The sequence below is a fragment of the Cydia pomonella genome, chromosome 12, assembly GCF_033807575.1.
Source record: "Cydia pomonella isolate Wapato2018A chromosome 12, ilCydPomo1, whole genome shotgun sequence".
Lineage (NCBI taxonomy): Eukaryota > Metazoa > Arthropoda > Insecta > Lepidoptera > Tortricidae > Cydia > Cydia pomonella.
Genome location: NC_084714.1, coordinates 3,998,966 through 4,011,583, shown reverse-complemented (window position 1 = coordinate 4,011,583; position 12,618 = coordinate 3,998,966). Strand labels below are relative to the sequence as shown.

The following is a 12,618-nucleotide window of genomic DNA, read 5'->3' as shown; positions in this document are numbered from 1 at the left end:
CGTATTGGCAAAGCAGCGACCATGTTCGGGAGGCTACGTTCAAGGGTGTGGTGTAACAAACACCTCACTGTTAGAACCAAGATGATAGTATACCAGACTTGCGTTCTAAGTATACTCTTGTACGGAGCAGAAACCTGGACGACGTATGCAAAACAGGAGCGACGGCTCAACACTTTTCACATGCGCTGTCTACGCAACATTTTAGGCATAACTTGGCAGGACAAAGTGACAAATCAGAGGGTTCTTGAAAAAGCGCAGCTGCCTAGTCTTGCCGCTTTTCTCAAACAGAGACGCTTGCGGTGGCTGGGGCATGTGCACCGGATGGAATCCTCTAGAATACCTCGACGTGTCTTGCTTGGTGCAGTTGCGTATGCTAAAAGGAACGTTGGAAGACCGATGCTGCGCTTTAAAGACTGTGTTAAGCGAGACATGTCAGCATTTGAAATCGACCACCATGCCTGGGAAACTTTAGCTGAAGACCGTGATGGATGGCGCAAGCGTGTTGTGGAGGGGAGAAAGCTATGCGACCAAGCCTGGTTTACTACGTTAGATAGTAGAAGGTGTCGCAGAAAGCAAATCGGGACTGGAACCTCAGGTGGCATGAGCTTTCTCTGCCAAAAATGTGGGAGGTCGTGCCGCTCACGCATCGGCCTCCACAGTCACCAAACCCGTTGTCTAAACAGCAATGCTTAAATCGTCTGCAATAGACGCAAAGGCCTGTGATGGTGATGAATAAATGTTATATACACAAGACTTAAACTGCAATGTTTATGTATAAAACTATAAATCACATTCTTGTGTCTAATTGTTATTGATCTCCAGTTCCATCCGTTCTTAAGCCAATGATTAGATTAGGTATTTGATAAGTTCTTTATGTTAAATTATTTATTTGTGACGTGATTATACTGATTATATTTTTGTTAAAAAAAAGAACTGTATTTGTTTTAAGTGTGTTGATTATTATACGAGTATTACTGCAATGTTACAATTATCTTAAGTTAATCACATTTGAAATATAAAAAATATTGACCTATTATAATTAGACTGATTTATATTATTTAAGTTCACATTTAAAATTAAAATAATGATTAGCGTTACGTCAAGTAAATTCGACGACATCTTACATAAATAGTCAGGTTGAGATATTAAAATTTGTATAACTTTGCACAATTTGTTTTTTTTTTTTTAATTACAATATTATGATAATTATGATATTGTGAACATGATAAGAATGTTTAAAATATTATGGTGTTTGTAAGTATTACTTACTACACATGATTCATAACATTACGATTATGATCAATGACACTGTTAACTGATTAATCAATTAAGACTGATTAAAGTAACTATAAAGACTGATTTAAGTGTATTATTCCTAAAACTGTTTTTTATTCTATAAAAAATTCTTAATTATTCCTACGATTCCTTTTCATTATTATTAAAGTTAGTTGCAAGATTCACAGTTAAATGATGTCAAACAAAATATATAAAAATAATTCAGCTCAGCATAAAGAACCGGGAGAACCGGGAATCCCGGTACCGGCTCCGACCCGGTACCGGGAAATGAAAAACTAGGAACCGGTCCCGGGACTGCACGCCCTATCTGTATGTGCCTAGTTACGCCATTTTGACTCTAGAAACATTCAATCGTTATATTAGATTATAAGGGCGTAAATGCCTTCTACCTGCACGTACTTGCGTCGTTTGAACTAGTAAAAGTAAAATACACTAGTGTTCTTACCTGGATCGATGCGGCGCGACTCTGGAGTGCCGTCTGTCTGTACAGCTTAATTCTAAATGCGACATGGAACATAGGATACCTTTGTGTCTGGATTTATTTTACCTACGTTCATACAGACTATACCTCTCACCTCAATTGATGGTCCCTATAACATTTCATTTTTATATGTTATTGCCATTTTTAAATTGTCTACAGACTCTACAGTTCTCCCGTAAAAACGCGAATTTTTGCATGATTTGCAGGTACTTACATGAGTCTCCTTTTCTGTGACTAATAGTCAAAAATATGCACAGAAAAATAATTGCCTGCTTTAAACGCTGAAAAGTCGCCACACAGGAAATAAAATGCATCCGTACGGGACAGCAGCGTATGCTCCTATCACGTCAAATGTTTGTAGACATACTGTTAGCGCAGCTAAAAGAAACTTGAAGGTTCTGTTATAGGGACCTGTTATATTCGGGAAGGGCGCGAGTGAAACAACCGATGGCTATAGACACACTGGTTTATTACATGTAGTAAATGATGCGGGGTGGTGCGCTCACGCACACATACATAACAATCCTCCCCATAGTTTACAACTAGCCTAGATACAGGATTACTTAAAATAGGGTTTATAATTAACTTTGGGACGGTTCCGTTTGACTCTGTCCTGACCGACAGTGGTAGACGGATGGGGTACATTTGGTTCATCTGGCCCTTCTACTGGGGTGTCGTCCGACTCGGCGTCCTCGAACTGTTCCTGTGGGTCGTCGTCGGGCGGCGGCAAAGGACCTGGTAAATCCGCGCCTTCTGGGCTTAGGTCGGCTATTTGGCCGCCTTCTCCTCCCCCATTATTTTGCATTTCGCTGCCGGCAGTAGTACACGTAGATGGAAGGTTTTGTTCTGATGAAAATAAATTTTCCAGAGAAATGTCATCTAGAAACGAACCGTCCTCTTGTTGTCCCTTGTATAACATTAATTGATCTTTATGTTTTTTATGCTTATCTAAATGTTCACAATCTTTTACTAAATATACAACTTTTCCCAACTTTTCCATAATAACACCCTTACACCATGTAAACTTGTTATTATTAAAGTTCTTTTTATATAAAACCTTATCGCCTATCTTAAATTCTTGTTTATTTTTACCACTATACGCTTTACTCTGTAAACACTGTTGATTTTTGACATAATTATCCAATGACGTGTGCGAGGGGGACGCAGGCGAAGGGTTAAGTAAATCAAGACGGGTCCGAAGTTTGCGGTCGAAAACTAGTTGAGCAGGCGAGTGCCCCGTCGTGGAATGTATTGAATTCCTGTAGTCAAAAAGATATTTTTGCAACTTATTTGTACAATCTTTTATGCTTTTACTATCTATTAGACAGGATTTAATTCCCTTTTTGACTATTTTCACTGAACTCTCTGCTTGACCATTGCTAGCCGCGTGGTACACCGGGGACGTCACCGGTGTTATGCCGTTCAACAAGCAAAAATCCTTAAACTCTTGTGACGTAAATGCGCGCCCGTTATCACTAACTATCACTTGCGGTAACCCAAACCTAGCCATAAACTCGTACAACTTCTCGCACACAGCCGACGTATTAGTACCATTCTTCATATTATATACCTCAACCCATTTACTATGAGCATCTACGATGACTAAGTAAGTATTGCCATTAATTGGGCCCAAAAAATCTACATGGATCCTCGTAAAGGGATCCGTTGGGAATTTCCAAGGAGCTAACGGTGCACGACTGGGAGCAGGCCTCAACTTAATACAAGTTTCACATGAACCTATCATTCGTTCAATCTTTTCGTCGATCTTGGGAAACCAAAATTTGGACCGAGCCTCCGCTTTTGTTTTAACTATTCCTAAGTGAGAATTATGTAACTCCGATAACGCGCGTGACTGCAAAGTCGCAGGAATCACGACCTTATGGCCTCTCATCAAACAGCCGTTTTCATAAGCTAACTGCAATCTACATTGGAAATACGGTTTTAACCTATCGTCATTAATTTTCTTAGGCCAGCCTTTACAAACGTAACCTATCACCTTACTTAAATCTGGGTCAATCTTTGTTTGTTTACGCAACTCGTCCGTAGTTAATGGTAAGCAACCTTCGATAACAAAATTGATGTATGACGCGCGATCATCTGTTGTTAACGGGTCTTGTCCCTCCCCGCGCGCGCGCTCCCGCTGTGGCCCTCCGCTGTTATCGCTGTCGTCAGGTAAACAAGCTCGAGACAGATAATCCGCACTATTCATGGCACTCCGTATATATTCAATTTTATAATTATACGCGCTTAAAAAAATAGCATACCTTTGCAACCGATTAGCAGTAACTTCGGGAATGCCCTTATAAGGCCCGAAAATGGAGATTAGAGGTTTATGGTCGGTTCGTAAAATAAAGGGCACCGACCTCCCAAATAAATATTGATGGTAACGTTTAACTGCGAACACGATTGCCGTGGCTTCTTTTTGAAGTTGCGAATAATTTTTTTCTGCCGCGTTAAGAGTACGTGAAGCGAATGAAATAGGCCTTTCGCTGTTATCTGGCTGTATTTGACTCAAAATGGCACCAAGACCGTGAGGTGATGCGTCAACGGTTAGAACTAGATTCTTATTTGGGTCAAAATGGGCTAAAACCTGATCCGAAGCTAGGCTTTTTTTTATTTTTTCAAATGCTCGATCATGCTCCTCTCTCCAGCACCACTTGACTCCCTTCTTCAACAAATCATACAAAGGTGAAAGTATCATGGATGCCCCTTGCACAAAATTACGGTAGTAGTTTACTAAACCTAAAAATGATTGCAATTTATTTACATTGGTCGGTACTGGGGCTTCCAGGATTGCTTTTACCTTGTCCGGTGATTTGTGAAGTCCGTTTTTATCAATTATGTAGCCTAAATATTGCACCTTGTCTTGAAAAAATACGCATTTTTCTTTTTGCAAAGTTAACCCTGCGTTTTCTAATCTTTTTAAAACTGCGTTTAATCTTTGCAAATGTTCAGTGTCGTCTTTACCGGTTATCAATATATCATCCAGTAAACACAGTACTCCGTCCATTCCACTAAGCAAATTATCAATCGCGCGCTGAAATATAGCCGGGGCACTAGCCAACCCAAAAACTAAGCGTGTGTAGAAAAATAAACCACGATGCGTATTTATGCAGGTAAGATGCTGTGACTCCGGCTTTAACTCAAGCTGAGTGTACGCGGAAGATAAGTCTAGCTTTGAGAACGTTTGTCCTCCGTGTAATTTAGCAAACAACTCTTTTATTGTGGGTAACGGATATTGCTCCACACACAGCTGCTTATTAATGCTGACCGAATAATCAGCACAAATACGCATGGTGCCATTATTTTTTAACACCGGAACTATTGGAGATGCGTATTCCGAATACTCAACAGGCTTTAACACACCTAGACTTACTAAGCGGTCTATTTCCTTGTCCACTTTTCCTTTTAGTGCAAATGCTAACGGTCGCGCTTTAAAAAAAAACCGGTTTCGCGTCTGGTTTAAGCTGCAACCCTACCTTGTACTTATTAAATAGGCCTAAGTTATCTGAAAACACTGCCGGATAATTACTTTGCAATATTTCTAGTTCATCCCGTTTTTGCGTACAGTAATTAACTGCTGTTGTCATTTCTAAGTTAAATGATGAAATGAAATCTCGACCTAAAATCGGCGGGCCACCATTGCGAATAATGTAAACATCAATCAGCTGTGTGCGCCCCGTGTATTCTACGGGCATTGGCGCCATACCTATGCAGTCCAGGTTACCGCCGTTATATGACGCCAGATTTTTCTTAGGTTCGCAAATCGTCACTTTAGAGAAATGCTTGTTGAACAGCTGCGGTGACATCGCCGTGACCGCTGCCCCGCTATCAATTTCAAACTGTAAAGGCACGCCTTGTACGGTGACCCATTCTAACATGGGTGCCCCCTTTATGGAACGAATATTAAACAACTTACCATCGTCTCCCTCGCTCACGTCATTCGCCATAATGCACTTTACTGTTTTGCACATTCTTTTTAAATGGCCTTTACCGCGGCATTTCTTGCATCGATAATTAGAAAAACGACATTCGGCCGTCTTATGGTTTGAATAACCGCACACTGCACATTTTTCACGGGCTGTATCCTTGGTCTCGCTGGTGATCTTGAACAGCTGGTCGTTCGTCGAGGCCGCTTGCCCTGCACCCGCTGACACCTCCCGCGCGCAGCGCACCGCGTTAGCCAACTCCACCGCCTTGGTAAGCGTCAGCTCCTTGAGGTCCTGCGTGAAAACCTTGTCCCGCTCCCGTCCCGGCAGCATGCCCATCATAAATCTGTCGCGAAGAACTTCCTCCACGTTTGTGAAGTCGCAATCCGCTGACAAACCACGTAGCCTTGCCGCCCATTGGGTATGCGTCTCCCCGTTTTGTTGAACAGCCGAATAAAATTTGTACCGTTCACTAAAACCAAACACCCTTGGGACAAAGTGGTCTTCCAGCAACTTTAATACATCTTCGTATGGTACTTCTTCTATCTTCTTGGGCAACGCTAAATCCGCTGCGAGTTTGTAAGTACCGTCAATGAGTGTGCTAAGTAATATCGCTCGCCTTTGTTCGCCTCCCGCGTCCGACGTCGCATTTATTTTATTTGCCACAAACCATTGTAATAAACGTGATTTAAACGTTTTCCAGGTCTGCGAATGGTGATCAAACGTAGGCAAAATTCCGAAATGCGCACTGGACATTTTTATTTTCGCGTGTGAGTAGGTAGATCGCCGCCAATGTTATATTCGGGAAGGGCGCGAGTGAAACAACCGATGGCTATAGACACACTGGTTTATTACATGTAGTAAATGATGCGGGGTGGTGCGCTCACGCACACATACATAACATTATTTTACGCGAGAGGCAATAGTTTCGCTATTTATTCTCAAGTTTATGTAGTCGTTCAGAAATAGTTACGCAATTTAAGAGCTCAAAATTATCTGTACAAGCTTCATTTTTAAATCTTTCTGTGCGCTTTTGCTTCTACCAATAACTACATAGTTTAAAACTGCACTCCAGACTTGGAAATACGCAGCTAGACTATAGTATACCTACATAATACGTAGAAGGGTACTTAGTCTACGCCAGACACCCGGATGTACTTGCGGCCATGATAAACGCACTACAAGTTAATTAAAGTGTTATCTTATCTTTTATCTATGGGAACCGAGTCATCTGTCGTATGAGAAATGTGAGACGGTGAAATTATGAATCATTAATAAAGGATTTTTCGCGACGGTGTGTCTGCCTGTATAAGATAAAATAAACAATCTACTTAAAACAAAGATGCAAGGCATTCATGCTAATTTTTAACTGTTTGCTTTGCTGCTACAATAACTATTCAGTCAAAAATGTGTCACCAAAAAGGCGTAAAATTCAATCGTGCATCGTCAAGACCTAATTAAATATTTTAAATTAATTGAAATAAAAAAAATCAAATATTCAAGTATACTTAGATAATTCATGCTTCAAATAACACGCCACAATTCTCCGCATACACTCGAGGAACGTGTGCTATTTGGTACGCCATCCCTGACCTAGCATAACTGCAATCGTATTGAGCATAAGCATTGCTGTAATACATATATCAAAGCTATGACCTTGATTTGTGCAAATAGTATCGGTTTATATAAATTGGCTAGATTTTAACGAGCGTTTTTATGATATCATTGTTAAATCTAGATAGTTATATCATTTATTTAAATTACATGTTTTACTGACTAACTGAGAACAGTATATGCAATAATAGGTTCGAAGGGGGCTCTCATACTTCTCATAAATTCATACTTAAAACTGGTAATATAATATCAATCCCTCTCAGTATATCATAATTCCGGAATTCGTATAGGAGATGCAAGCATGTTTGCTCGCCCTTAGAATTGGTCAAAGACGCCTAGTCTTACTAAGATGGCATATAGTCGAGAAATTGGGACCGGTTCCGCCGTGACGGCGTGGCCTAGGGTTTCATGCGTTTGCGTGTTTCATGCTTCGTCACTTTTTCTTTAATACATATATGACATTTATTTTAGTTTATAATTAATCAATTTATATATAGCAGTGTGACTACTTAAAAACTCAAAATTTTGTATTTAATCATTTGATTTGTTCCCGTAGTTGGTAATATTATATCCACTCACATCGCTATCAAGTGGATAAGTCGCACATTCCAATGTACCCTTTCAAGTGCTCCCATGTGTTTCAAAACGCAGTCCTTCACTGTTTTGTTGTTTGTTTTTCTTGTACTTTTGTAGCCTTAAAGACGGCTTTGAATTTTCAAGATGTCAGGCTACATTTTTCTTTGATCATTTTATGATTTAGCCGTTTCGTTTTTTATATAGATTAAAATTTCTGCACAAAAAATATATCTTATTTTTGAGAGGTATTTCGCATTTACTTAAGAATTCATTTTTAAACACATTTGATTGGGATAAGTTTATAAGATTAGGCCAGTTAAGGTAAATAAAGAGCTTAGATTGGGCAATTATTTTTTGAAAATGGTACACTCATACAACTTAAATTTCATTTAATTGCTAGCGAACATTCATCTAAAGCTAATAATAAAGTTGATCTTAATAATGTAAGCTATAAAAAGGATCTTTATGACGTTATAAGTTTTTATGATACCTACATTAGTATAGTCGACGGTACTATTATTTTCATTTACTTAGTTACCTTTCAGTGTTCTTTAGCACAAACTGATATGTTCCTCAAGACTTAAGTACCTTGTCGCATTCAGTTCTTTGTTAAACTCCTTTGACAGAGCAGTTCTGGTTAAAACGATAAAGTATTATGGTTCATTAGTGCTAGCGATTTTCCATAGTTATTCTTTGAGGTGATTTTTTATTTTCATAATTACCTTTGTAGTCGCATACCGAATGGAGTCTTCTAGTGCAATCTTGAGTTTTTTTTAATTCGGTCCAATGAGGTTAACTTGTAGGCATTTAACATTGACTGTGTTTTCTGCTTAGAAAATGGTTGTGGTCAGAAAAATTGAAGGCAAAAGACCAAAGAGCTCTGCACCAACTAGACTCATATGCAGGGCCCGTTCATTTCATACCGTTGACGTAAAGATGACATAATTTCACATACAGGCAGTTTTTTGTAACACTACAGATTTTGATAGCTAACATATTGACGCGTAAAAATTACAGTGTTAAAAATCAAAATAGGTATCATTTAATAAACTAACAATCTATTATTTTGTTGCGTGACAGTAATATGAAAAATAGACGTTTCTGTACTGATTGTCAAGTATCTATATCAGTTAACTAAAGATGTTGAAAAATTGCGTATTATTGCGAAAAGACAATTGGAATCACACTGTATTCATCGTGACGTCATTTTTCCGTCAATGGCATGAAATGTACGGGCCCTGCTCATATGAAACAAATTTTACGGTTTAAACTTAGTATGTCTCACGACAGTTTAATTTCGATTAGGCTCATATGGTCTGACTCCATCCTGCGGTGAGGGCTACGGGAGATCGAGACTGATGGAGACAAATCACAGGAACTGCAAAACCTAGTGATTACGATCCTCAGTAATGAGGGACCGACAAAAAGGGAGTGTTTTCTGCTGATATAAATACAAAAAAAAAGTTTATCTCAGAAAAATCAACTTCTATTCATAATTTCAATGACTCTTACACCATCATCATTACTAGAACCATCATGGAGTTTTTCGATCAGGTCACGTGTCCGTCTTACGAATTTTCAATCTGAGGAATCTGTCGGTGACGTGACCTGTCGCGAGTTTAACATTTTTTCCCCATCACAAAAAGTGCACAGTGCCGCTAAAGAAGAATTCATTTCAAAAAAACAAAGGAGCAAGACAAATATTTATTTGTATTAAGTATTAACCACTTGAAGGCCCTGAGACCTTGGTCTTATCACATACTTAGGTAACAAAGTAAAAGTGTATTATCGTACTTATGCGATCTTACGATAATTTGTAATTAAATACCAGCCTTTTAACGTGACTTCGCCTGCATTGAATTCGTAAACTTTCGGGTCTCTTGAAACAGATATGAAACTACTTAACGTATCACAAGGCAGACAAGTCGTAGTACGAAAATCGTTTTACGGCTAATCGTTTTTATGACACTGACATATTCGATTCATATCGTATTTAGACCTAATATTTGACGTATGTTTAATTTCGAATCGGGCCGCTAGTGCTTATTTGCGCACGTCATGGGGTTATAGTCCGCGGCACGTCTGTAACACCCACTTTGGCCGCTTCTGCGCAGGCACAGTTGAGTAAAAGTGTTAAACCCTTAGTATTTTGGCTTATTATATTTGAATAGGTAGGTATTTTTTAGTTTATAATAAAACAAACATGTAGTTAATTTCAGATGCATTTTAATCATTTAAATTTTTTGTGCGGGTTTTACCTACGTGCTGCGGATAATATCTGTATACGCATCGATATAAGTGTAAGTTCCATAGGGCAGTCAATTGAAAATATTATGGCGTAACATTGGCCACATGGTTCAAGGAAATGTTATTAACCCAATTGGACCCGGGTACGTCCTTAAACTACGTCCACAAGAGAGGTATGGGCATTGTGAATGTCATCTTGCTTTGTGTGGTAGGGCACAGCACAGCGGATGTCATTCCAGATCTAGAGCAGAGCCCAACTGGGGAGGTACCTCCACCTTACAGAAAACCGCAGCCAAATAACACTAGACCCTACTCATAGTGTTGTGTTCCTGCCGGTGAGTAAGGTTGCCAGAGCTCAACGAGGGGGGGAGGGACGGCAACGCGCATGTAACTCCTATGGAGTTGCAGGCGTACATAGGCTACGGAGACTGCTTACCATCAGGCGGGCCGTATGGTTGTTTGCCACCGACGTAGTATAAAAAAAATCATGAAAAAAAAAACTATTATTGACCTAGAGAAGCAAAGGTCTTCGTTTCTGCTTGGGCAAAACCTTTTGTATATTCGGATGTTCTATACTGGTCGCATTTCTTAATCGATTCGCGTGAAATTTTATAAACAGGTTAGATAATTATAATGAACTAAATTTATATTGTGGTATAGCTACACAAGTTTGCTTAATGCTCAACCTTTGTATGCAATGGATATCTGACCCGAAGAAGTCGAAGTGCTAATGGAAGCTCAAACACAACTAATGGCTAGTTAAGACGTCTGCGATATCATGTCGCTGTGTCGCTTTAAAAAATGCTGCTTTATTAGATTTTATTGTTCGTATTTATGGGTACGTAAATGTAACCAAACCTCAAAAACACAAAGATGTGACATTCCTCGACGCAAGGAACCTTACGGCGGTCGGCGGTAAAGCCATTATTAGGCGGCGACTCGATACTAATCCCAGTTTCCATGGCCACCTCCTGTCTCCATCATCAGATCTGCTTGATGGTACCATAATATTGCATTGTCATCCGACTTACATATGTATGTAAAATTTCAGCTCAATCGGAGTCCGGGAAGTGGGTCAAATTTTGCTTCCAAGATTTGATCCACACAAACATACATTCATACATACTGACAGGGCAAGTTAATTAAAAACTTGTAATAACTTTTAGGGACTGAAACGACAAATGGCTATATTAAATCAATGTATGCCCTAGACGAGACGATTTTCTGTTGAGACCAAACCAGACATGTAATACTCGTATAAAATTCCATGATTGAATGGAAACTCGGTTTCATTTGTAATCCTGGAACGGGAACCTAATTGAAAAATCTCCTGAATGCAATGCTACATATTCTGCTGTATAAATTACCTTTGAGAGATTGTTCCATACCATATACATTATCTTATTATGTTTCTTGTTTGTTTCAGGTAAAATATCGCAATACTCTTATTTTAATCGACTGATCGTAAGTATCTAACTCTAACCCAATACCCGTGAATAGCTGGTGAATTTCTAATATGACTTGGAACTCCGATAGCCGTTTAAGAAGTGTAACGCTCTTACGGTAGATGTCGCTAGGGTCCCCTAGACCCATATGGTGGAAATATTCGCTGGCTACGGATGAGGTCTTGGTGGCTCAGTTGGCAGAGCGCTGGAGTATCGATCCAGAGGCCGTGAGTTCAAGTCTAACCCAAGGCAGTATTTTTTCTACTTTTTTATTCTAAGCTTAATAGCGTCGTTTGCAGACGTCTCTGCGTGTTATTTATTATGATTTTGGGACGCGTGTATGACTGGTGTATAAAGAGCCGTAAGAGGTTTGTGTTAGAAAGAAAGATCATTACACATCTGTATTGTCTTCCTCATCAAAAAGTGTTTGCCAAAAAATCTAGGTACTGGACCAAAAATAAATTGATAAAAAAATCTAACATATACATATTTTATAAAATGTAATTTAAAATTAAAACTGCAATAATTTCACTAAAACAAAACGTATATCTTCAAAATATTCTCTTTTAGCTTTGATACACAAACGCCGTATGTTAAAAATGATCATCAATATGCCGCACTAAAAAAAAAAACTTATTTTTGAGCTATCCTGTATTTAATACAAACTTGACTCTGACTTAAACAACACTTTCCGAGCAACTATCGTGAAAATGTAATTTTAATCAACCGTGCGGTAAGCGTTTTAAGTTCCAATTCCCGTTGCGACTCGTTTAGCAACAATTGCCGAGATTGCTGGCTAATTGCTCGCTAATTGCCCATTGACCTCGCTACCGAGCCGGTAAATAAAGGCTGTTAAATAATAAATAACAATAAATTATTATATAAGATTTATGCGAACTCCGCGCCGCCAACTGGACAATGGGTAGTCGAATTAAATAGAAGAAAAATTGAGGTTAGGGGCAGATTTAAGTATTATTCTCTTTTATAAGAGATAAATTCCTACAAAATCGAAACAAATTTCATAAATATA

General features: G+C 39.0%; 2 protein-coding genes across 4 annotated transcripts in view; one reads left to right on the top strand and one right to left on the bottom strand.

Moving 5' to 3' along the window:
• The window catches only part of LOC133523339 (E3 ubiquitin-protein ligase znrf2), a 261,718-nt gene that overhangs the window by 156,517 nt on the left and 92,583 nt on the right, over positions 1–12,618 (top strand). The window lies entirely within an intron of this gene.
• LOC133523290 (uncharacterized) lies at positions 2,745–6,603 on the bottom strand. Of its 2 annotated transcripts, none has more exons than XM_061858795.1 (2): positions 5,697–6,603; positions 2,745–2,885 (listed from the first exon to the last, which is right to left on the bottom strand). In XM_061858795.1, exons 1-2 carry the CDS (start codon positions 6,460–6,462, stop codon positions 2,881–2,883), a joined length of 771 nt encoding a protein of 256 aa, XP_061714779.1. In that variant the 5' UTR covers positions 6,463–6,603; the 3' UTR covers positions 2,745–2,880. The 2 variants fall into 2 exon arrangements, with proteins under 2 accessions (XP_061714779.1, XP_061714778.1); XM_061858794.1 differs by having other exon boundaries at positions 2,750–2,894.

What these genes read in the sequence shown, in the direction of transcription:
- LOC133523290 (XM_061858794.1), bottom strand. Translation starts at nt 6,462, where the DNA reads ATGTCCAGTGCGCATTTCGGAATTTTGCCTACGTTTGATCACCATTCG.